A 27,373-nucleotide genomic window follows, 5' to 3' on the forward strand; every position below is an offset into this window, starting at 1 on the left:
TGAAATCAATGGTTAAGATCCTCATGTGGTATAGTAGTCAAATGTATCTTACAACTTAGTTTCATGTACCACCTATCTCTCTATCAACGACCTTATATAAAGCTAAAGATATCACTCATGACAGATCAAATGAAATACTTTGCATCTAACAATTGGCTTGAACAATTTCTTCTCTATACATGCACACCAAGCAACCACCAAAAAAAAAAAAAAAAAAAAGAGTATCATATACAAATACAAGTAATACAACATCGAAGATAATCTAAAACCTTGAAGACATGCCAACAAAACTTATGTGCAACGATCATGAGGGTTTCTTCTTACGTCCGGTTTGTGATATTCGTTTTAGATCTCGAGTACTCCTTTGCAATCCCCTACAGAATGAATCTCAGAGCATTAACCCTATTGGAGAAGATTATGCTAGAAAAGTAGAAAAGGCTGCAGAATGTATGATTACCTCTGGTACAAATAAACAAAGCCGTAGAACAGTGGGAGCAGCAGAAAAATCAACACTGAAATGGCAACATAAAAAGCATTCGTCCGTTGCTGCAAATAAAAAATCAAGACAACAATTAGGGTATCCGTAAATGAATAAATGCTAAAGCCTTGTTGCTGACTTATGTCTGATGCTTAAATCAGTTCAGATGTATATTGACAGCAAAGTTCTCTTACAACTCAAATCTTTTCCTTTATAATTCGAGTAATAATAAAAGATGAAGAGAATAATAGGAAGAATAATACACCCAATACAAAGAAACACCAGCAAAGGTATAGTAATGTATTGTTCATCACTGCTCTTTCAGCAATTGCAATGAACAATAAACAGAATGCTTTCAGGCTCCCCTTTAAGTCTCTTTCCTAGAATAAGCAATATAACATCCAAAATAATGCCATAAAAAAATCTGAGGATTTTTCACCAAATGCCCCTGAGTTTTTTTTTTATTCACCATATACCCATGAAAATTTTCAAATTCACCGTATAACACTGAGTTTTACAAAAATGTCACAAGATACCCAAATGTCCGTTAGTCATTAAGGCTAAAATTGCCACATGGCAACATATTATTGGCTCTTTTAAAAAAATTAATAAATTATTAAATAATTAAAAGGAAAAATTCATGGGAATAATCCCACCTTTGGGCCATTCGTTTTTAATAATCCCACCTTTGGATTATTATTTAATAATCCGACCTTTGCCTTTAATTTTTATTGGTCCCAACAGGTCATGTAACCTGTTATAACAGGTTACATGACACGTGGCGGCTTGTAATTGGTCAAATTTTTTTTTAAAAAAATTAAATTTATTTAAAGAAAAAATAAAAATAAAAGAAAAAATTAATTCCCAAGCAACCACCCACCACCGAACAACCATCACAGCCCCACCCCCTTCATATGAAACCACCGCAACCCCACTCCCCCTTCACCTGAAACCACCCCTTCCACTCCCAAATCCGACCACCCCACCCCCTTTCCCTCCCAAATCCGACCACCCACCCCCTTCCCCTCTGAAATCCGACCACGCCACCCCTTTTCCCTCTACCTGTTAGCCACCGGTGACCAGCCCACGTTCCCACGTTCCCCCACCCTGAACAAATCTCCGACCACTGCACCGTCAATCACGCATCAAGCCCATCATCACCGTCAAGCTAGTGGTTGCTCTGTTCTTTAGCTTCACGCATCATGCCCATCATCACCGTCCATCACGAATTTCAACAAAATCAACGGTGGTGGGCGAAAATGTTGAAATCGGTGGCGAATTGCTGATTGGGGTGGCGAATTGGTGGCGTTGGCTGTGATTTGATGCGCAATTAGGGAATTGGTGATGCGGCGTCACGGCGAGGCTTTTATTGTTGGTGCGAGGAGAGACAACAGCAGCAAGGCTGCTATTCATGAAGGAGAAGGGAGTTGTGGTAAGGTGGGGTGGGGAGTTCAGGCTCGTTGGTGGGGTTTGTGGGAGTTTTTGGTGGCGGGGGTTGGCTGCGGTGGTTAGGAAGGGGTGGAACCGGGGCTGCAGAAAGGTTGGGTGGAATAAGGACCGGTTGGTGCCTTGGTGGGTGTGTGGGAGTTTCAGCCTGGTGGTGGGGGTTGGCAACGATTGTCGGGAAGAGGAGGGGCCGGTTTTGATGGTGGGGATGGGACCGGAGTGGTGCAGTGGTGGTGGGTGGAGCACTGGTGGTGTTTCGGGGAAGGATAGAGAAAAGAAAAAAAAATTAAAAATTTTGACCGGTTTAACCGGTTTCTGGTCAAATGAGACCAATAAAAATTAAAGGCACCCAAAGGTGGGATTATTAAAAACGAATTGCCCAAAGGTGGAATTATTCCCATGAATTTTTCCATTTAAACTAAAAAAATTTTTAAAAATAAAAAAATCACAACACCCCAGCCAGCCAGCCACGTTCCCCACCGTCGTCGCCGCCCAAACCACCCTATCCCTGCGCCGGCGACTCCCGCCGCCTCTCCCTCGACGTCCCCCTACCCCGAATTCACAACCCACCCCGAAACCTCCCTCACACTCTCCCAAAACCCTTAGAAAATCTCAATCGTCTCTTTCCCAATCGCCGCTAGGGTTTTCAAGGGTGGGAGAGGAGCGGTTGGGGTTTTATAGTGATTTTCATGGGAGGGAAAGGGATTCGGGAGGCGGTGGTTTAGGGAAAGGGAAAGGGAGCAGGGGGTTGGCGTCGGTGGGGTACGGAACAGGGCTGCTGGGGTTCTTTTGTTCCGGCACCGGAGCGGGGAGGGGTCGGGCTTGTGCTAAAGGAGAGAGAAAGACTTGTGTTTAGGGAACTCAGGGAGGGGTGAGGATGTCTCGCCGGCGGGAGTAGAGCCTAGCGCCGGCGGCAGGGGGTTGGCCGGTGCTAGAGAGGCTGGCAGTAGAGAGGGGGAAGGTGGGTGGTTGGCTGGTGGGGTTAGGGGTGGTGAGTTATTTTTTTTCGGAAATTTTTTTAAAAAGTTTTTTTTCTTAATTTTTTTTATAATGAATGAAATAATTAAAAAAACTAATCAGGTGCTGCCACGTGGCATAATTAGCCCTAATGACTAACGGAGTTAACCACCGTTAGTCATTAAGGGCATTTGGTGACATTTTTGTGAAACTCGTGGGTATATGGTGAGTTTGAAAAATTTCATGGCTATATGGTGAATAAATAAATTACTAAGGGGTATTTGGTGAAAAATCTGAAAAATTTACATGGCCTACCTTGCCACCCCTGGAGAAAGGTTTCTGACTTCTAGAGCAAGTGTGTGCATCACAGAACTGGTGCAAGAAAAATTCTGCAATTTTCAAGGACAAAAGCAAACGTAAGTTACAAAAATGGTAGCACAGAAAAATGTGTAAAACACCGGTGAAGCGAAATACCATGAAGACGACTGGCTGATGGACCTCCGGTAACAGGAAAACAAGTATCAGCAAGACTCTGCACACAAGTTACTTTTTATTAAAAGACAATGCATAAATTGTTGAATTCTACAGCTGGGAACACAAGTAATGTACCTCACATAGATGGCGATTTCTCACTGCTGCAGCTGGATTACACTTGGTCTTTCTTGGTTGCAAATCCATCACAAGGTCACAGTGTAATGCTCCGCACAAGTTTGCCAGACAGTTGCCTTCTGTCTTCAAGCATATGTTCAGTTAAGAATGGCGCAAATCAAAAACAGAAAATGAATCACATTGGCTATAGAATATGTCTATCAATTCCAAACAGAAAACTGAAAAGAAGCGATTAACAGGCTGTTGCATACTAAAATAGCAGTATTGACAAACTTATGTACCTTGATTATGGGCAAAGTAACAAACGCAAAACTGAAGCACATTTAAGTATTTAACAAGTAATGTGAACTGATATATAAATTCTTCAAAAGTACTGCAAACATACAGTACAAATCACAAACTGCAACTGTGACGAAAACAAGTTCCTTCAACATAAAAGCAGGCTTTTTCAAACGGGTACATCCATGAAACTTACACCATTCCATTAAGATATCCTGCATTTTGATTATGCTTATCTAAGATCCCATGTAGATACAATTCTAACCAGGGTTGCCTGAATTCACAAGCTGGCCGCTATATCCCAAATATCAATATATTTAATCTACATTTTGGTCCACCATTATAATGCCCAGATTCACTAAAGAGTCCGATTCATGTATGTAGGGGTGTGCAAAAAAACCATAACTGTTAACCGCTATAACCGACAAATTTTATAGATTAATTAACCGAATTAAACGGTTACGGTTAAGCGAACCGTTAAATGTAGCGGCTAACGGTTACGGTTACAGTTTTGAGTAAACGGTTAACCATCGTTTAACCGTTAAGATAAAAAAAAATATTTTTATTTACTTTTTTGAGGAAAAAATTATATATAATTATGTAAATTAACCCTAAAAGAATTTTTATCGGTTTGTATCCAACTAATTGGAACTTATTATTGTTTATATTTAATATGTATTAGGGTTGAAACTATTAGAAGACTAAAAATGTATTGAAGTTAAATTTAATCAATGGTTAACCGGTAACCGTACCGTTAAGAAACAGTTAACCGTTGCGGTTAACTGTTCCTTAACGGTGCGGCTACGATTCGTGTTTTTTAGTAACCGATCTAACGGTTAACCGTACCGTTAAGGCTTAACAGTACGGTTAACCTAATGTGAACAACCCTACATGTATGAGTCAAAATATATCACTTGGAAAATTCTCAATTTGAAGATGTTCGCACATGTTTAATAGTGGTCCAAGTTAGGATGTGAGGATTGGGGAATGACAAATGAAATTCTATTCTAAAATTAGTACAAATGAATGCTAATGTGCTTTTTTCCATGAAAGAAATGAATAACTAAATTAAATATGCAGAAAAATGTATTATGGTGCCTTGAATCATCATGAGAAAATGAGGATAATATCATACACTATTGTGCGCTTTTAAATATCTCAGTATTTCCCATCTCCTTCTCATTTCTTTTGACTTAAAAATGCCCAATCTCTCTTTTTGGAGACAAACCAGTAGTGACCACAATACCAGCACAAGAGTTTAAGCCAGTAGTGATTTCTCAAAGCTGGGATGCCATTTCACTCATATCATAATTTACTGTTCTAATAAGATAGTAGCCAAGAATTTCCCTGATACTCCTGCAGTAATGTATTTTATAAATGCGCAACCAGGAAGATTTGTGATAGGCTGAGGGAGGTGCTACCTGACTTAAGCTGAGAATGAGGGTGGCATTATTCATAGGGAATATATATAATTTACATAGTGAGCAAGGATTTAGAGAGGACTGAGGAGTTGTGGAAGGAAGTCAGCTAAACTCTTATAGATTTAACCTTGACATCATTGACATGTGATTTTACAACTGGATTTTCTTTGATAATAAATGGCTCGCTTCATGGTTTTTTTGAATCATATAGTATGAGGCATACAGAACAGACACTCTCCCCCTCCCCTCTTTGAGTGTCTGTGTGTGTGTTAGGCATATAGAACTCTCGTCCCCCCCCCCCCTCCCCTCCCTCCAAAGAAGATGAGATTGGTAGAATTTTTTCATTAGTCTTCTCGTTTATCTAGGAGTTCCATCCTCCAACAGCAGTCTCAACTTCATATTGTGAATGCTTGGCATAAAAAAAAAAAATTGACCACCAAAATTAAAGTCTAGAACTGACGAGTGTTTCATATTTATTTTATGCTTTTTATAAGATAAAAACGCAACAGAAGAAGCTAAAAACGAGCATCAAATAAGGGGGATTCGAGTTCCATTTATGGCACTCATCAAATTCCCCACAACTAAACTTTTGGGAGATGGGGTCTTTCGAGTCCCCCGGAATTTAGTGATTGGTCTCATATCTATGAGGCGGAAAAGGCGGCCAAGCTTGAGAGGGAGCGAGAGATGAAGGCAAACGAGGATAGCATGATTAATGAGTTTTTCAATATGGGTGGGGGAATTTCTGCCCACATTACCGACCTCGATTGATGTCCTTGTATGGCTATCCTCCCCTTCGCTATGCTCTACTTCTTTCATTTAGGACAATCAATTTCAAGCTTTGGGGGAGGGTGGGGGGGGGGGGGAGGGTTTGTCTATTGTAAGCTTGGGGGGAATTCTTACTCTTGTGGTCTTGATATTTGGTTGTTTTGAGTTATGTTAATCAAGTTTGTTGATGATAGTATTGATGATTGATTTTTGATGATTAGTGATTGTTGTTTGCTTTTTCTCCCATGTTTCAAATTCCAAATTATTATGCTCTTGATTGGTTTCTTGATGACTTTATTTTTCTTTACTTTTTCCTTTGATTTTTCTTTCTTAACTAAACTTTTTGTTTTGTGAATAGTTTGTTTATTCTTTCTTTTCTCACATTGTAGGTTGCGTTAGAAGTTTGGAAGTGGCTTGCAAAGGATGGTTTTCTTGGCATTTCTGACTTCTTTTCATTCTAATTCACTTCTTGTGCGGAGAGACCATTCTATTTTTCATTCCCTTTTAATTTTCATTGTTGGGTGTTTAGGATAGGAGTAGTATAGATTGAAGTTGAATGATTCGAGGATGTTTGCTATAATACCTTAAGGGTATTTGGGACCATTGGCGTTGTAGTCGAACGACCATTGTTTGTCGATTAGCATTTCTATGTTCATGCATGGGTCCCTGAATTTTTCCTCTTCCATGTTTTCTTTCTACAAAAAAAAAAAACCAAAAGATTTTTGTTAATCTCAAAGAAAATTTGCAATGTTCGTTTGTATTGTTCTTGCTTTGACATTTTAACCTTGGACTTGTGTTCTTGAATATTTTTCTTCCAACAAGGTAGTGGTTCTTACGCTTCTTGGGTTGACTCTAAGATATTGGATGCTAAGGTAATCATTTGTTTTTAGAACTTTGGGAACATGAAGCCTTAGTTCATTTGTTTGTGGTAAGATGGTATTGCTCTTTATATTGGATATGAAACCTAGATTTAGTAATTGTTATCCCTAGTGAGGTTTATTTCTTCAAGCCTTCATAATATTTTGTTAAGCGGCGCATTATTAGATCCTTGGTTATCGCATTCTCATATCTAGAATTTGACTTTTAGCTCTCAAGATCGCGACCAAGTCACTTTAAGGAAGGACAAAAGCATTTCTTCGCAGATTATAACTTTCTTTTTCTAGAATAGATTTTCTATTTTTGGGATTTTGGTTTACATTTGCCCTTCTTGCTAACCCCTTTGAGCTATATCCTTTCTTTTCTCTAGCACATTACAAGCCTTTTTACATTTTTGTTTCATTCCACACCTTTACTTTTTGTGAAGCTATTTGGTTTTTAGACTTGTTTTGTTGATTATCATGAAAAATATATGGAATTATGGGCTCAATTGCAAGCAAGTATGTGCTTCATAAATGTATGTGAATATAAGCATGGGAAAATGGGAAAAAGCCGTTCAAAAGTTAGAGACATGCGTGTTTTCTGTGGTCTTCTTATCCTTTTTACACATTTCTTTGCTATTCTATGGCTTTCCCTTTTATTTGACGTGTTTTGTAGGTGTGTCGGGTTATCCTAGGATTCAAATATTGAGGAGGAAGCTTGAAATAGCTAAGGAAGACAACATGACAAGTTCGATAAGTTAGAGCACAAGCAAGACATGTTTCAAGGCAAAGCATAACACTTGGGGCAAGTACCTACTTGCCCTAGGATTAGGAACAAAGTTCTTGTTTTGGGCAAGTTTAACCCCCGCGCCCGCGGCCACCAGCTTGTTGAGCTCCCTCATCAACGCACCAACCATACCGGCCTAGCAGCACGCAAGCAGCGGCATTACAACTCGCACGTTGCAGCCAAGATGGTCGGCATCTTGCCCGAACCTAGAAATGGGTATCGCGGGCAAGATACCTTGCTGCATCCGCGGCCACTTGACCTTCCCGTGATCCCTGCTCGGCTTTTATGCTTAGTTTTCTTCTTATTTTCTTTTAACAATAAATAGTATATACGTATTACTTTGTAACTAACTTCATTTTAGATCAAAATTTTTGAGAGAATTAGGCTAATTAGAGAGATAAAGTCTTGATTCAACAAGTTTTCTCCAAATTCCTTCAATTCAACTTTGAATTTCAATATTGTAAATCAAAGATTAGTGAGTATTCTTCTTAATTCTCATTTTCAGCATAAGTTTGATAGTTTGATCTTCTTAATTGTCAGATAACTCAGATTTCTTTTGTTTTGTTGAGAATTCAATTACTTGCTTGATTACTAGGAATTAGATTGTAGGATTCAAGTATTGATGATGATGATGCTTAAAATTGATCTTGCTTTCACATTAATCAAGCTTAATGAGTAGATTCATTGCTAGAGATTAGGGTGAAATATGTTGAATTGATCAATTTGAGCTTAATTTGGAAATTGGAGGATTTTTTATGGTAATTAAATTGATTGGATGAGGTTCGCTTTATGCTTATATTGATTGGATTGGCCTCCCTTGATTATAAACATGTTTGGATGATTGGATTCAATTGACATGGAAATTAATATTGACTTCATCATAATTGGTTGAAAATTTGATCATGTTTCTTCTTATTGTATTGCTTTAGAGGGATCTAAGCTATATAATATCAGGATGATTGATTAGATGCTCCTACTACTAGCTTGATTTGATTCATTATTTGATTTCCATACGTAGCTTGATTGATCAAGACTGCATGTGGATCCTGATTCCCTAGTACTTTTTATTGATTGAATTTCCCTAGCTTAATTGATACTTGGCTCGGTATAATCAAAACATTTCAACTCTTGATTCCAAAATAGCTTAGTCATAGACCTTTTACAGTTAGGCTCACCTTTCCTCGCAGTTTGACCTTGGACCTGCCACTGTCACTAGTGTCTAGTTTGAGTTTAACAAATTTTGTTTGATATCTGGGATTTAGTGACGACCTATTTTCTAGCATGTCAGGAGCACAAGAAACCTCTCATTCTCAGCCGGTTCAGTTGATCAACTCAGTGCTACTAAGGATAGGCATATCTGGAACAAGTTTATGCTCTGCCTAAAAGTGTTCTGCTTAAATTTACCGTCATAAGTGTGGTTATGTGGCTTGGCAGGATGTATGTAGTCCATAAGCTAATATAGGGCTAGGAATATAAAATGTGCTCTACAAAATATCATAATTATGGGAGAATATGTCAACCTGTGGATTAAATGGGTGAGTAGTGCATACATTAAGGATTCTGAGTGGTGGAAGACCTGGAAGTACTACACTTCTCCTGACAGCAGCTCGTCTAGGAAGAGAGTTTGTGCTATTAGAGAAAAGATAAAAACACTATTCTCTTGCTGAGCTAAGAAAGATGGTGAACTATAGTGTGTATCAGAAAATTTGAAGGCGAGATATACCAATTCTTGGGCTAAGAGCATCTGGAATAAGATTAAACACATGATTATTATTTGTTCGCTAGCTATGCTAAGAAAATTACAGATTAGAGAGAAGCTGGTAAAGGTGGGTGTTAGGGAAATACAGGATTGTTTGATATGTGCTGTTGAATACAATTAGCACTCTTTTTACCTCCATTAACAGTTTGAAACATCTGATCAAAGTCAAGATTGAGTAAAAGCTCTAGTTTTCAGAGGAATGTCCCTAGGCTAAAATTACACACAAACACAAGTGATGCAAGTATTTAGGAATGGAGAGATTATTAGGCAATGGCTTTCACAGTTAGATACGGTAGATGGAGAGTTTACCACATTTACACCATAAAAATGATTTAGGAGGTATGAAAGGATTTAGCTTCTTATTCGAAGATAATGAGGGCAATTGAGAAAATCTTGCAACTCTCATCTAATCTACATATACAATAAAAAAGCTACTAAGTTTCTTTCTTCTTTTTCTTCTTTCTTTTTTCTTTTTATGGCTTGCAAGTGTTGGTCGCAGTGGATAGAAGTGGATGAAGAGGATCCATGTGGATGACCTCAGGTTATTGATTCTTGATCCATGCAGCTGACCCCATCCATCTACGATTAAAGTTTTGGTTTAGTTTTTTTGCTGCTACGCAAGAATTATTTGTATTGCTATCAGTATATATATAAACATATCTAAGATGAATTTTGTAAGAGAGGGAAGAAACAGACTAAGAGCCTCAGGCTTATATCTATAAACAGAAATAAACTTTTTACAGAAACTTTCTTTGGTGAAACACTCTTTTCTCTTATCCTATGTACACTTGTACTCAGCATGCTCAATTATGTCATCTTATGTTTCTGAAATGAATCATTTCTTGCTTTCCTAGCAAAATAGCCAACTACTACCACGGCTGCATTGCTGCAGTAGTTAGGAATTCATATGGGAGTGTGGGCAGGAAATGGAAAAGAATACACTAGTATGCAATTATGCATGTGGGTTGATGAGAATATATTGTTGCACAACTTTCTAAATATCAGTGGGGACCAATGGGGGAGATAAAATCAATCAAATAACAGTGATTTAATGTGAAATTAGGAAGTGTTACAAGTATTCAAAAACAGTCAAAAGAGGCAAGTGGCAGTATTTTAGCATTATTGAATATGTACCGCATCTTACTAACATTACCCCAAGAGTATAAGTGCTGTCTAATTGTGTGTAATTACCCAAAGGCCAAAGCAGCATATATCCTCATAGATGCCTATCTATACAACTTTGACCTTCACCAAAAAAAGTGATAGTCAACATTAAGCCTACCCTCAATAATGATGAAATTATGACACCTATGGGCATGAACCTATATGAATAGAAATCTGCAATAAAACTGTCTTAGAGAAATTAGAGTAAACAAGCCAGACAATGGTTGAACACATGGACAAAAGATCCTGAATTGTGACTGAATATTTTTTATGATGTAAATGATATCAACTCTCCACCTACCAACTCTACTATGAAAAGTCATCGCTCCATAATCTCATACCTGGTTAGCATTGAATACCCAATAAGCCATTCAATCACTTCAATGCATATGCCAGACTCCCAAGTGGCTAATCCATGACGTAAATCCTATTAACAGATTTAACACTATCTGAAGAGTAAAATTGTAGTGTAAGATTACCCAAAGGCCAAAGAGGCAAATATCTTCATGGATGCCTTTTCATATATAAATAAAAGCTTTACTCTTCAACAACCAAAAAAAAAAAAAAAAAAAAAAAAAAAAAAAAAAAAAAAAAGAGTGAATGTCAACCTTAGCCCTACCTTAAATAATGATGAAATTTATGTGAATGAACTTGTACTATTGATAGAGATCTACTACTTTGTTTGTTTTTATTTTTATTAATTGTAATACTTTTCATTTCATGTTTGACAATACGTAAATTCACTTACATTTATCTCTAATAATTACGTAAAAATTTTAAATTTGATATTATGAAAGTATAAATTGAGACGAATCTAACAAGACTGCACGTAACTATATTTTAACTTGAGTATAAATCATCAAAAAGAGTCAAAGTGAAATGTGTGAATAGTACAAAAGTCAAACCGTTTCAACTAAATAAAGACGGAGGAAGTACTAAAGTTAATATAAGATATCAGATTAAACATGCTTCATGCTGACCATATCTTATGAAGGTGGCAGGCTTTACCATTTTCTCTTTCTTTCTGGCAGTGGTTCTTCCTAATTTTTATCATTCAAGTAGTGGCAATTTACACTCTACAATACAATACAATAGCCGATATATGGTCATTATGGAATATATATTTTAGTGGGAATAATGCTGAGGAGTAAAACAGATTCAATGATGGTATTGAAATACCAAGAGGAGGAAAGAGACGGGTCTGTCTGTTTTGTTGGTGGGTATGGAGCCTGTGGGTAGAATTGCCTCAGATATTGTCGCATCCACGGTGTTTCTTAAGGTTCCTCCTTAAACATCGCTCTGGTGAACATTGGAATGGTTATTTGACTTATGTTCTTTAGTTTTGTAATTTGTCCCGAACAATGCCTCAATTTTTGTCAACATCAGGGGATACTATGTTTGGGAAGCTGGGAAAGTTGTTACATAATTCATTTGTTTAGGGTTTTTGTCAGCTTACTTGTCATGTTATATAAATGTTTTAATGGTTTTTCCCTTTTTTGTAGGGGTATATTTTGCTCATGAGAACACAAGAGGCTTTCTTGTCTATCCTAATTTGGAAACCAATACTTATTAGGGTTTTTTTTTTCTCATTTAATTGGGTTAATTGATGCGATATCTATTCAGATTTATTATCTTTTAGTTGTAATTTAAGGATTCTGGCAGATGCTTCTATTCTATTTTTGAAAATTTGAGCTTAGAATGATATATGTCAATTTTATCTTTTCTTTGCAAAATTCACACTTAGAAAGTGAACAGTATCTTTAAAGCACTACATTAATTTGACCAATAATGTTTTAATAGTGATACTGATACATGCAGCCGATGCCGGTTCTGTGGGATTACTGCAGCAACCATAGGTCCAGTCACTTTTTCTATCAATTTGAAGTTCATCAATTTATATATATATATATATTTTTTATTATTTTAATTTTTTTGAGAGAGAGGCTGCAACTCAACAATGAGGCTGTCTCAGACCAGCAGGAAATTGGTGCAGCAGGTTAGGGTGACAGGATGAGAAAGAATTGTAATAGTTCTTGATTTGAGTATTTTTACCCCGCCACATGGACCAACCAGAGCGTGACACGTGTCACCCTAGGGGGAGCCCAAAGTGGACCTACCAGGGCTAGCAGGCAGATATCCCATGTGGAATTGGCAGTCTACAAGGCCCAATTCCTTAAACTACCCGGAAAACCGCGCAGCCCATAAGTCCTAGGTTTCTGTAACCTAGTACGGGTGCGCGAATCCCAATGACCCTATAAATAGGGAGATTTACCCCATCTTGGAGAGGACAATTAATCTAATAATTGAATACACCGAATTCTCTCGAAAACGGAGAAAAACACCTGATCTTGGAATCCGAGAAGATCCCACTTTACTTTCCGCACTTTTTTACATTCTCCGGACACGTTCTAACTCGATCGCCTGATCAGAACTCCACCCAACCGGAGTCTCCGTTGTTTTGCAGTTACCGGCGCCCGGAATCCAGTCTTAGTGACGTAACTCTCCCGAGGGACACAGAAAACCCCGAAATATTTGGCGCCGTCTGTGGGGAGAGTACCTCTAAGATGGCTTCACAAGAACTTGTACCGCCTCCTAATGAAAAACGGCCTACGGCCGAAGCTGAGGTATATTCGGACCATGACACTGATAACGACTTTGAAGTCGAAACATATGTGGCCGTTGATGGGTCACTCAAAACCAGATGCACCCGTCCTATAGAAAGAAGGGAACGGGGTGATGAACAAGCTTGTCCTACTAAATCATCCGGGCAACCGTCGCAGAAGGTACAGCCCTAGTCACTCAAGACGAACTCATGAAATTCATGACAAGTTTCAAGGGGGAGATAGAGGACGTCTGGCTCCAACAGGATCAGTCGGCCAAGAAACCTTCTCTCCCTTTGAGAAGAACAAGCCGGGGACCAACAGCCCACTCCGCATCCTAAATCAAAGGAGGGGAAGCGGTCCTTGATCGATCTTACTAAAATCCGATTCCCTGAGACAGGGAAGAGGAAGGCCATCCGGCATGTCTAGCCGGATGGCTCAAAGAAGTCATACTCTGATGCCCGGTTCCTAATCGAGCATAAGAGAAACCAACAACAGTCTGAGTCGGCTTCAACGTCTTCTCAATCTGCACAAAAGAGTCTTGCGGCCCGTCCGTCCACACTGGCCATGATCCATTCGGTCCTGTATGTGCCTCAGCAGCCATACATGTCGTACGGACAACCTTACATGCAACCGGCCCTCTTCGGGGTCAGGCGGCCCAAAACATCCAGCCTTTGAACTGGCAGCTTCGTCTGCTAAAACTTGGGGAACAACCTTCTGCGTCCTCCAGAGAAATAGCCGAGGCGGCACAGCCGGCCAAGGTTAAAAATGTTATGGTGGGTACTTATGATGGTACCACCAACCCAAAGATCACCTCATGGCTTACACCAACCTCATGTACTTGCAGGGGTTGGATGACGCCACCTGGTGCCAATGCTTTCCGGCTACATTGAAGGGCATTGCCCAACAATGGTTCGGCAACCTGCCAGCCAGCTGCATAAACAGCTTCAAGATGCTTGCGTTCTTGTTTGCTTCAAACTTCTCTATGAATATCCCTGCGAAGAAAACAAGTCTAGACTTAGGTGCAGTGCAGCAGGGGGATAGAGAAGGGCGTCGGTCATACGTCAAGCGGTTCAATCTGGTAAGAATCCAGATTTATCTGACGAGGTGGCTTATACAGACTTCTTCAAGGGTTTGAAGGACGGGTCGAATTTTAAATTTGACCTAGTCAAAAAGAGGGTTGCCACCCTCTAAGAAGCGCTGATGGAGGCGGAAGTATATATACAAGCGACCGAGCTCTGCTCCATCAGCAAGCAGTCGGACTCCAAGAAGTCTGACAAAAACGAGAGTCGGCAAGCTCAGCCGGCTAAAAAAAAGCTGAATAGAACAAGAAGAGAAAAGAGATATGGCCGGTTAATGATTCTGATGAGCCATCCCAGAAGAAAAGAGATCTAGCCGGTTAATGATTCTGATGAGCCACCCCAGAAGAAAAAGAAAGAGTTTAAACCGTACGTCCCAAAGTAAGAGTTTAACAAAGACTGCTACTCCATCCTCATGGAGATAGACTAGGTGACCATAGAGAAGCCGGCTGTTATGAAAGGTTCCGTAAAAAACCGGAACAAAAACAAGTACTGCCATGTCCATAAGGACATTGGCCATGACACCAACGACTACTATAGTCTCAAGCGGCTGTTGGACCGTCTGGCTGATAAAGGGGTGCTGAAGTCTTATATTCTGAAGTCTAACCCAACCTGCTGATAGTTCGGACACTGATCAAGAGTCGATCTACACAACAGCAGGCGGCTTTGCTTGAGGGGGCCCAACCATCCGGGGCACCAAAGATCATGTTAGGCGGCTGGACGTTAGTTCAGCTGATGAGGGTCAAGCGTCTACTGACACCTTTCCTTAGGTCATCATCACTGAAAAAGACAGGGGCAAGGTCAGACGACCGCATGATGACCCTATTGTCATTGAGTGCAAAGTGGCTAACCAGAAGGTTAGCCGGATCCTCATAGACACCGGAAGCTCATCTGACATCAGCCACAAGTGCTTGTCAAAACTGAAGTACAAGCCTGGCAGCATGCACAAGGTGTCTCACCCCTTGGTTGGTTTTTAGGGAGTTGTGCATCCGGTAGGACGAATTGACCTACCCATCCGGCTGGGGAAGAAGGGCAAAAGAACGCCACATGGTAGTCCGATTCTTGGTCGTTGAAAAGTTGACCGCCTATAATCTGATATTGGGTCGTCCAACTGTAAATGAATCCAAGGCCGTCATTATTCCATCCCTCATGCCGTTGAAATTTGAGAAGAATGATAGGTCTGTCGGCTTTGAATGGGGATCAAAAGACAACTAGAGAGTGCTACCTCTCAGACGTCAAGCCCATAGTTGCCGCAGCCGGCCAGAGTGAGGAGCCAATAAACCTTGGCGATGTCAAGGAAGCCGAGCCTGCTCCAAAAGCAGCCGGCAAGAAGAGAAAGGTCGACTAGTTGGTGGCCTTGAAGAAGGAAAAGCAATAGAAATCATTGACCAGAGAACGGTCAGATGAACTTCGTCCCTAGCCGGCTGGTGAACACATTGATATTGTTCTGGATGACACACATCCGGAGCGTGTTGTTAAGGTTGGGACGGTTGCTTTTGCGAAATTGGGTGCAGACTTGCACAATTTGTTGAAAGAATTCAAAGACATCTTCGCCTTTGAAGTGGAAGAGATGCCAGGCATCAGCCCGGATCTAGCTGTCCACAAGCTTGCCGTGGATCCCAAAAAGAAGCCGGTTAGGCAAAAGAAAAGAAACCACGGCGAAGAAAGAAGTCAGGCGGCAGCCGCCGAAGTAAAAAAGTTGTTAGACGCCGGGTTCATTCGACAATGTTACTTCCCAAATTGGGTTGCGAATGTTGTGCTCGTAAAGAAGATGAATGGTACCTGGCGCATGTGTGTTGATTACACTGACTTGAACAAGGCATGTCCGAAGGATAGTTATCCACTTCCAAAGATCGACAGTGTGGTCGACTCTACAGCCGGACATGCTTTGATGAGCTTTATGGATACCCTTGTGGAAAAAAGAGCAAGAGAAGACGGCATTCGTCACTGATCAAGGGTTATTTTGCTATACCGTGATGTCGTTTGGCTTGGAAAATGCGCCTGCTACTTCCCAACGAATGATTAATACATTCTTCATTAATCAAATTGGAAGGAATGTAGAGACGTACATTGAAGACATGATAGTCAAATCCAAGCAATAGGCGGATCACCTTGTTGACCTCCGAGAAACATTCGCCACACTCATGCGGCACAAGGTCATGCTCAATCCCAAGAAGAGTGTCTTTGGTGTTGAGTCTTGGAGTTTCTCGGATTTTTGATTCATCAAAGGGGGATAGAGGCCAACCCAGAGAAGATACAGGCGGTCATTGACATGAAGTCACCCCGTCCTGTCTAAAAAGTTCGAAAGCTAACAGGTTGTCCGGTGGCATTGGGGAGATTTCTGAGTCGGTCAGGTGACAAGTGCCTCTATTTTTTCCAAGCTATCAAATAGAAGACTATGTTTGAATGGGGGGATGATGTCAGGCAGCCTTTCAGAAATTGAAAGAACATTTGCACTCATTGTCGAGGCTTGTTAGCCCTCTGCCAAGGAGGTGCTTTACATGTGCTTGGCCATCTCAGACCATGCTCTCAGTGCTGTCCTCCTCGCTAAGAGAGACGACACCCAGCTCCCGGTCTATTTCATCAGCCATGTTCTTCGAAATGCTGAACTACAGTACCCAACAATTTGAGAAGTTTGGCCTTGCTCTTTTTTCATGGCAGTCAAGAAGTTAAAACCATACTTTTTGGCACATTCGGTTGTGGTCTACACAGATGAACCTATCAAGTGGTCAATGACAACTATGGAGTCATCCGGCCGAATGATCAAATGGGCTATTGAAATACAAAGCCTTGAGATCTCTTTCGAACCAAGAATAGCAGTGAAGGGTCAGGCGTTTGCCGACTTCATTGTCGAAATGACAAGGCTGGTTGAACCAGAGAATCTTAACCAGGTTTGGAAAGTGTATGTGGACGGGAGCTCTACTATGAACGGTTGTGGTGTAGGGATTATAAGCTAGTCCCCTGAAGAGGATAAGTATGAATATGCACTACGGTTCAAGTTCCAGGAGGCGGAATATGAAGCCCTGTTAGCCGCTATCCGCATGTGCAAGGCAGCAGGGGCAAGAAAGATTGACGCTTGCTCTGATTCACAGCTGATCGTTAGCCAATACCATGGTGACTATGAGGCCACCCATCCGACTATGATCAAATACCTGCAAGCGGTCAGAAAAGGGCTGGGACTCTTAATGAATTCCATCTAAGTCAAGTGCACAGGTCAGAGAACAATCAAGTGGATGCTCTTTCTAAGTTGGCATCTTCCGCCTCCTATGATACACCTCAGTCGATCTATTGGGAGGTAATGGAAAAGCGAAATATTGAAGAAGATCCCATTGGAATACTAGACCAGAGTTCAACCTGGATGGATGGCATCCGGGCCTATCTACTAGACGGCACTTTGCCGAATGCATATCCAGAAATGGCTGCAATGAAAAAACGCGCGGCTAACTTTGAGATTCATAATGGAGAGCTTTTCAAGAAGGGTTATCTGCAACCTCTTTTGAAATGCATCACCCTAGAAAAGGGGCAAGAGGTTATAGAGGACCTGCACTCGGGCTTTTGTGCCTCCCACATAGGCGGCAGGTCTCTAGGAAGAAGGGTCCGGCAAGGTTACTTCTGGCTTACTCTTGAGGCAGACGCCATGGACATGGTTAAGAAATGTGATAAGTGTCAAAGATTTTGCAAACTCATACACCGTCCGGCCACTGATCTGACGGTCATTCACAGCCCAGTATCATTCGCCAAATGGGGCATGGATATTCAGGGTCCGTATGCGCCGCGGACGGCGGTATATTCTAGTCGCTGTTGACTACTTCACCAAATGGGTAGAAGCAGAGGCGGTCAAAGGCATTAAGACAAAGGATGTCATCTCCTTCATCTGGAGGAATATCATCACTCGGTTTGGGGTACCTATGTCTATGGTCTTTAACAATGGCCCTCAGTTTGAGACGCCTGCTCTCATGAATTGGTTGGGAGACCAAAGGATCTCTCATTACTTTGCATCAGTCGGCCGTCCCGAAGCAAACGGCCAGGTTGAAGCCTTCAACAAGCTAATCTCAGACGGCAATAAAAAGAAAATCGAAAGAGCTGGCGGTCTATGGGCGGATGAGTTGCCTCATGTCTTATGGGCCATCAGAACAACTGAAAAAGGGGCAACCGGTGAAACCCCGTTTCTCATGGCATACGGCGCAGAAGTCGTCTTGCCCATTGAACACTATGAGCCGACTCTTCGAGTCATGCTTTATGACGAAGAGGCTAACTAGGAGGCCATGCGGCTAGCATTGGACTCACTCTCGGAACGTATGGGCAATGCCGCCTTGCGTCATGAGATTTACCGTCTGAGAATGACAAGACCCTACAACAAAAGATTACACAAGCGGCCCTTGAAAGTAAGGGACTTTGTGTTACGAAAGATGGAGGCAACCGGTAGGGCCAATGAACAAGGAAAGTTGACTCCCAATTGGGAAGGCCCATATCGGATCTATGAAGAAGTCAGAGGCAGCACGTTCCGCCTAGAAACTCCAAACGGCAGACAGCTAGCCAGAACTTAGAATGTAGATAACTTAAAAAAGTATTAATTCTAAGACTAGTAAATTTTTGTAAATAAAGAGCCCATCAATAAAAAGTTGCTTTTTAAAATCAATGATTGTATTGCTTTAACTGTAAACATCTCCCAATGGAAAAAACTGTATGTGCAATGTACAAACGGCCTTATTAAAACTCAACATCTGCTCCAACATGAGTGGATATAAGCTAAGTCCAAAAACTTAGCAGCTAAGCATTGGTCGTTAAAACGACCTGATGAGGCCAATAGCCGATAGCCGGATGATATAAAAAACCATCATCTGCTCCAACATGAGTAGACATCCGGCGATGCTCATCTGGGTGAATTCGTCACAGAGGGTTGGGTGATACGTTGCTCTATAAACTTAAAAAACAACGGCTCTACCAACTGTCTGGATTAAGATAAGCTCGCAGTTGTTTAAACTGAACTATCTAATGAGACCTAGATAACTAGAGACTACCACCTGTTCTATAACAACTGGTAGCCGGCTATTATTTCATTTAGATAAAAGAACTTACTTCTGTACTTACACCATTAAGACGCCTATTATTACTCAGAAGCAATACAGAAGGCTAAATTTGAAAATATAAGCTAAGTCAAAAACTTAGCGGCTAAACATGGCTCGTTTAAAAACGACTTGATATGGCCAATGGCCGTCTGTTACTAAACGTTTACCCATCTACTCCAACAAGAGCAAGACATCCGGCGACGCTCATCCCGGTGAATTCGTCGCAGAGAGCATCTTCCATCCTGGTGGCACATTGCTCTATAAATTCAAACACAAGCGGCAACGACTGATTAACCCAATAAGAGCTAATTCACAACCATTAAACCAGAATAATCTAAAATGGAACCTAAACGGCATAAACAAAGCCGCATGTCTTATTGACACCAGCCGATAACCAGCCGTTATTCCAGCTTAGATTAATATCTCATGATAATTGAGTAACCTAAGAAATTCCCACAACGGGGCAAAGGGACTTTGAGCAGCCTATTCTAATACAAACGGTCCAAGATCAGAGTCCCTTTGGCAATATTGATACGGTCAATGATCGTCTGATACTATATTCGGATGCTTAAATGGACGACTGTCCGCTTGATTTGGGGTAATCAACCCACTTTTGGAACCAAGTGCACATCCGTCCAGGGCAATTACATTCGGTATACCGCATGTTCTACGCACTTAGCAAAATTGATGCACATAAAAAAAAATGCAGGGAAAACCGACCCAATGGCCGGCTGCTTCATATAAAACCGACTCCATGATCGGTCAAAAGTAAGTGTTAACCGATTTTACAATCGGTGAGAAGAAGAAATTGTTAATCAAACCCGACTCCTCAGCCGGTAAAGATACATATATACTCAGCGCGCAGGCCGGAAAAGTAATTGTCAAAGATTTATATTTGATCTGGAGGGGAGGACTCTTCTACATTCTCATCCGGCTTTTCACCAGCATCAGCCGGATGATCCTCTTCAAGCTCAAAGTCCTCATTCTCAGCCATGTCCTCTTCATCATCAGCTCCGCCATTTTTCTTCGCCTACAGCCGCTCCTCGTCAAGCTCTTCGGTGGCTTGCTCAAAACGATACTCCCAAACGGAGTAATCGTCGTCAGGATACAAAGCCTTCCAAGCCATTTTCATCCGGATGGCAGTCGGCTTCGTTCTCCTTGACCAGCTGCCTCTTTTCCTCCTCGGGCTAGCTTGGAACTTCTTTCTCGGCTGCTCCTCCTCCTCCAGGTTGGCGAGTTTTCTCTTCAGATTCTCGTTCTGGCGGCGGAGGCTATCTATTTCCCTACTGACATCCTCATGCTTATCAAGCTCGCCCTCAAGCTCAGATACCCTCTTCTGGGCCTCCAGGTTGGCCTCCGCCAAGAATGCAGGATATCACGAGTCAGTGCCTCATTTTTTAATATGTCAAACATGGCTTGATCAAGAACAGAGGCGGCCCTTTCTTTGGTTCTCTTTACCTCTTTTTGTTTGTCTGAGAACGGCTTTTTGAGCCCGTTCACTCGCAGCATGGCCTGCATTCGGCAAAGAAGATCATCAATAAAGACGGCATGAGAGGGGTTAGAAATATTTTCTAACTTAAAAACAAGTTACCTCAACTAGAACTGTCAAAATGGCATCAAAGTTCGAGGGTGTCAACCCCCCTCACAGTAGCGGTGAGTGGCTTGGCTTGGCTTGCCACTCTTCGAAGCCGCCCAAAGGGCGTCCGGATTTTTAAGGGCTCCAAGAAAAGCAGGCGACTTGCCGGCAATGGAGGGGTGAGAATCATTCCCAGTGGCAGCAGATGGATTTTTCTGCGTCACGGTTTTCCTCGATTTAGAGGGCATCCGATCCTCCTCTGCAAACAGGTGCTTCAGTGGCTTGTCGCCAAAGGCAGGCGGCCTCATTGATCCCTCCTGAAAATCAAGAAAAGCCGTCAAATTTAAGACTATAAGGTCCGCTTGACTGCAACAATTGTAGAATACTTACATGTTCCGGCTGGTCTTTTTTGAAGATCTGGTTTTTCTGCCGGATCATTTGGCGATAGGTGGCAGCAGAGCTCGCGGGTTTCTTACTCAGAGATAGCTGCGACATTGCTTCTTCTACAAAAAAAGGCCGGATGAGCGTCAGTAAGAATTAAATAAAAATAAAAAAATAAAAAAACAAGAATCAAATATATATATTGCTAGGTGTTTTCATCCGGCCAGCTACCTTTTGTTTTTTCCGTGCTAAGACCACAGGCGCCTAAATAAAAAGGGTCCCTCAGCCACTCAAACCTAGGGATGTAACTATGGGGAACTATCTCCCTTTCGTTCCCACCCTCTAAGGTTTTAGTGGAAACCTTAACAAGCCGGGCGTCAAAATTTAATCCTAGGCGGGAGGATCGCCTTCTGGCCTAGAAGGTGTGGGTTCCTATTCCAAGTGTTATACTTCCGGTTCTACCTAGGATCTGGAGAAGAGATGACGTAAAACCGGCTTCGCCAGTCCTTTCACTTTAACTCCTTCCCCAGGGTCATCATGAACCCCTTGTGACAAGTTAAGGTGTACCACCCAGGCCGGCTGACTTAGGAGCCTTGCTCAAATAATGCATTAAAGCAAAGGCCTCAAAGCCCGGATTCACCCCCTACATCTTACAGGCGGCGACGTACCCCAGAATGTTCACCCACGAGTAAGGGGCGAGCTGCCAAATACCCAGGCGGTATCCGTCCAGGATTTTCTCAACATCTTCATCAAGCGGGAAGGCACCTGTATCGCAGCTTCATAACAGCCGAAGCATTGATCCCCGTAACTTTGATTGAATGGCCAGACGACCGTCAAGGACATGAATCTTATATCCGGCCCCCATGACATAGATGTCTCGGATTTCCTTGAGTTTTTTCAGCATATTTCTCTTAATCCCAACAGAGACATGGGTGAAGTAGGGGGTGAGTTCATTTTGACTAGAGGAAGAAGCTTCTCCTCTTTCAGGAGAGGCGGCCTCCTCCTCAAGTCAGGGAAGACTCAGAGCTTTTTAGCTCTTCATGGGACACAGGCGGCTCAGTTCTATCTTCGGAACCGCCTGAAACAGCATCCGACTGGGATGACCCTTGTTCAGAGAGTCGGATGCACTATCATCAGCCCCATCATTTGACTCGTTCAGGATGGAGTCATCCGGCGTGCTTGGAGTCCGGGTGGGTGATCAAAAACCTCATCTCTTGGCACCCTAATAGCGCCGGCATCTTCCTCATCAATAGGGCCCTGGGCCGTCTTTTTAGTTCTGACCATAGTGTCCTCCACAGAGACGGTCGGATTCGGGGATGTTTGCAAATGGGAGTCCAAGTGGGGGCAGGCGGCACTCTTAGTTCTAGATTCAGCCGTCCCAGGTGACCGCCAAATAGCTATCCTTTGTCGTGCCGTGTGTGTTTGTGAAACCATTTTGAAAAACAAGGTATAACAAACATAAACGGAAAATTAAAGAACAAGAAAGAGATGAAGCAGGCGGTTACCTTGTATTAAAGGTACTGAAGGAGCCTCTTGGAACGTCTGTAATGTAGGCGGATCGAACTCAAGCGGCAATAAACAAATTCTCTCAAAAGTCAAAGATTCTCTTGTCTGAAAATTTCCCGTGAATATGCGAAAATGAGGGGATAAGGACATATATATCGAGGGGTAAAAATCCATTTACACCAGAAGGTAAAGAGTAAAAATGTTGTCCACCCATGCATGCGTGACACTTGTCACAGGCGTCACATAGCGTACCACGTCACCCCTGCGAGGGGCAAATAATTTGGGTATTATTACTCCGCCACGTGGACCAACCAGAGCGTGACACGTGTCACCCTAGGGGGAGCCCAAAGTGGACCTAACAGGCAGATATGGGATTGGCAGTCTACAAAGCCCAATTCCTTAAACTGCCCGGAAAACCCGCAGCCCATAAGTCCTAGGTTTCCGTAACCTAGTACGGGTGCGCGAATCCCAATGACCCTATAAATAGGGAGATTTACCCCACCTTGGAGAGGACGATTAATCTAATCATTGAATACACCGAATTCTCTCGAAAACGGAGAAAAACACATGATCTCGAAATCCAAGAAGATCCCACTTTACTTTCCGTACTTTTTTACATTCTCCGGACACTATCTAACTCGATCGTCGGAGGCAGAACTCCACCCAACCGGAGTCTCCGTTGTTTTGCAGGTACAGGCGCCCGAAATCCAGTCTTAGTGACGTAACTCTCCCGAGGGACACAGAAAACTCCAAAACAGTTCTCATTATGGATGAAAGGGAGGCAGTTTGCGCTGACAATGAACAAAGCTTTATGGAAGCGAAAAATTTATAGGATAAATATAGCAGTGTAACATAAAATTTCAGATGTAAGAGATAGCAAAGTGAGTCAGCAAGATCAAATATGGTTCGATAGCTTATAGAGTATTGTATGTTAAGACCAAGCTAGACAGCTTTGTTTGTTAGTCTTGTCCCTTTTCAGGACTTTGGAGTCCTTCCTACAAGGTTTATCTATTGGGACAAAGACTTACGATGTAAATTTTTGTAAAGATGGGTAAGTAATACAAAAGCTTACTTGCTCATCAGAAACTATATACAATATAATTCTAATAATTAAATCATTATTCATTGCCATAATCTTTACTTGTAGACTCAATTTCTTATTCGATATCTACGAGTATGGCCAAAAACAACGATGGAACTTCATTCCAACAGCCTTTATATTCATAACATGCAGAAGTTGGTCTTCCAATTAAGACCATAATTTAATATGTATGACACCAACTTCAAATTACTAGGCTACTAGCTATTCTACATATTATCCAAGTTTAAAAGGGTGTAAAGACTGTAAACAGTAAAAGACATAGTAAAACACCAATAGAACCATACTAAAAATAAATAATAAAAAAGAAAAGAAAACTCACCGAATTTAACAAACTGTAATGTCTGTTATCAAAATGCTTATCAACATACTTTTCTGCATAAAATGTCTTTTTACAGTAGCCACATTTCCATTCATTTACGTCAGGATTTATCTTGTGCATTTCCTGATCCCTGAACATGTCATTATCTGGGTGAAGTCTACACTTGGTTGATACATGATACTTCTCTTTCTCCACAAAAGGCATGAGATACTGCATTGATAATATATTACTCCTTAGGATTTTAAAAGTAGCATTCAGAACTTATTTCCTACTTAACAAAGTAAAAATGCACCTCATCAATAACTTTCCATGCCGCCCTGCTCCTCTCTCGTGAGCAATGTATCTCATGAGCATTCTCCTCGTGTTGCTGAATTTTTCTGACATTCAAATCCAAAGATAAGAGTAAAAAGGAATATGGCACAAGTTTAATCAGCACATATATTTCTAAGCACCTACATTCCCAAAAATAAATTGTAATGAAGCTAGGTGAAAAAGTAGTGACAGCACATTCTGCTAGAAATTACTGCAAATCCTATTACCTTATACCTGTACGATCTTCAAGTTCCTGCATATCATCGTAAGGAAAAGTCACTGTTAATCATCACAACATGCAGTTATTAAAATAGAATAGTTTTAGAACAAGATATCAACTAAGATAAACCAATCCAATACAGTATAGACAGTTCACTTGCCTAAGTAAAACATTATAGTCACAATTCAACCAATAATGAAATATCGTTAATGTTTCTAAACTAAATATTTTCTATAATTGCAAATGAGGCACACTTTACAATGTTTACTCAGCTGCCTGACTAAATTCACCTAGAACTCTAGCTTCGGAATTTCTAATAAATGTGAGTAACACCCCTTGAAACCTGCATTGAAATCCATAACCAATACAAGATCCAGGAAACCTCTTGATCAAAATTGGATTAAACTGAATACTCAAGCGGTCAAGCCTCATTCAAGAATTTCAAACCAATAACTGGAATCGCAAGTGCTTTTCGAGAATGCTATGGAAACTGATTTTGGGTTCCATGAAAAAGCAAGGCTGCAAACCCCCTCCACAGGTGAACTGCTTGATATCCTGAAGAATTTGCAGATTTTTATATAGAAAAGATGGAATAATATCATGATTATCATCCTTACATCCTTAGTTCTAACTCAAGTTAGGAAACTTCTTACCCATTGCATCCAAACAGGCCCCGAAGATCTCGAACCTATAATATTGTATCCAAATACAAGCACCTGATCATTGCGACTACCTTATAGAACATTCAACTTACCCAAAGAAATCCTAACAGACCGGCGAATGATTTGGATGAACAAGGAAAAAAAGAGACTGATCCAATTTTTAGCGCTAATTATCATACCAACCATTGATAGAATAAACTACTACTAATCTGGGTATCACAATCCTTCTGTGAATGACTAACTAATCACTTTTATTCTATCCAAGTTCGCTTTGCATACATAATCATTGTAATGATGGTTTCCAGCTTTAATCTTACTACCTCCATTCATATAATTTGGAACGATTAGACTCTTACTACTCACACTTTATGTCAAATCGTTGCAAATTATATGAAACAGAAGTAGTACAACAAATCAGCATTGCCAATAAAATTGATAGAGCAGGTATAAACCATCCATCTAATTCAGCCCACATAAATAAATCAATTGGGGCATATGCAGTCTTTTACATCACCCCTCATAAAACACAGAATCGCCAACATCTTTGGTTTTAATAAAGTCATATACATTACATAGCTAAGATTTGTGTCCCTAATGTCAAAGCTATGTTTACTTTGTCGAATTTAGTTGTCACATAATACACGATAACTTTCTTACTTTTACATAGTTACTTGTCCGAATTTAGTTGTCACATTACAAAATCAAGTGAAGCGCAAAACTTGCTCATCATAGCTCAAAACATGACTCCCATTACCCAATTCAACAATATTCGAAAATTACAAAGGAAGGTACTCAAATCAGGAAATATGCATACGATACATTAAGATCAAAATCAAAAGCAATCACCTGAGATAGGAGAGAAGGAGATGAAGCTTTGATCCATTGGAGAAATGGGAAAAAGCAGAGGAGAATGACAGCGAAAACGAACTGGTTACCCATTTCACGAATAATTAGGAAGGGATTAAGGAGCTATTTTCGTGGGATTTCTGCTACCATTTCTCTCCGATTCACATTTACACCATGTGTTTTTCTTAATCAAACTTTTAGAGCATGGTTTGTAAGAGTAGGTTTGAGGGGAGGATCTCAAGGACTCTATTAATTAGAGTCATAAATGACTCTAATAAGGGTATATTCGTCCATTTACTTATACCGCACTTGGAAAAAAAATGTCATAACACGCGTTGGTATTTCACATGATACCAATAACAAATTATATTAATATCAACAAAACATTTTTGCATTCGTTAGTATTACTAAATAAGGTTATTGGTATCATGATGATACCATCTAAAGTATAATAAAATTCCAACGCGTGTTATGACAAAAAAAAATTTCCTAATGCTGAAATATAAATAAATGGACGAATATGCCCTTATTAGAGTCATGTAATTACTAGAAATCCTCATGTTTGAGGTTGGAATTTGAAAACAAATACTAAGAGCAACTTTAATGACAAGTTCAATTTAGTTTGTCATGCCCACATACTTTCTCTGTTCTTTTTTATTTGGCTCTCTTTGACTTTTACATTATTCTCCAACGTTCTTTTGACTGTCTTTTGTGAATTATGTTTAAGAAAAAACATATTCACGTGAGATCTTGTTAGAATTGTTTTATTGAGTATTATCATAATATATAACTTTTATATTTATTTACGTTGGGAGAATAAGAGTGATTGATGGTTAAAGTTTTGTATTGGCAAGCGTGATAAATGAAACGGATAAAGTAAAAAAGAACATAGGTTATTAGCTTATTATTTAAATATATACTATATATTAAAAGGCGTTCATTTCGAAGGAACGGTGCCACGTGGCACTATTCAAAGTATTTGCACAATGCCATGTCACTATCCAAAGGTTTATGCGCCACATAAGCTTGTCACTTCATTTAACAAAATAAATTATGTTTTGAGCGAAAATCGAACCCGTAACCTCCAAAATACAAAGGTCATACATTTACCATCTCAACCACCTTTGATTAATGTCTTAAATTTCACATAATTAACATTATATATTCCTTTAATACATT

General features: G+C 40.7%; 1 protein-coding gene across 2 annotated transcripts; it reads right to left on the reverse strand.

Moving 5' to 3' along the window:
• Nucleotides 1-26,427, reverse strand: LOC110735150. 2 transcript variants are annotated; one of them, XM_021915308.1, is made up of 9 exons: nt 26,195-26,427; nt 24,694-24,719; nt 24,447-24,531; nt 24,155-24,364; nt 3,491-3,613; nt 3,356-3,413; nt 3,197-3,270; nt 458-546; nt 1-374 (listed from the first exon to the last, which is right to left on the reverse strand). In XM_021915308.1, exons 1-9 carry the CDS (start codon nt 26,285-26,287, stop codon nt 305-307), a joined length of 828 nt encoding a protein of 275 aa, XP_021771000.1. In that variant the 5' UTR covers nt 26,288-26,427; the 3' UTR covers nt 1-304. The 2 variants fall into 2 exon arrangements, with proteins under 2 accessions (XP_021771000.1, XP_021771001.1); XM_021915309.1 differs by having other exon boundaries at nt 24,694-24,745; nt 26,195-26,366.
• Nucleotides 26,428-27,373: the final 946 nt, after the last annotated feature.

The sequence above is a fragment of the Chenopodium quinoa genome, unplaced genomic scaffold (assembly GCF_001683475.1).
Source record: "Chenopodium quinoa cultivar QQ74 unplaced genomic scaffold, ASM168347v1, whole genome shotgun sequence".
NCBI lineage: Eukaryota > Viridiplantae > Streptophyta > Magnoliopsida > Caryophyllales > Amaranthaceae > Chenopodium > Chenopodium quinoa.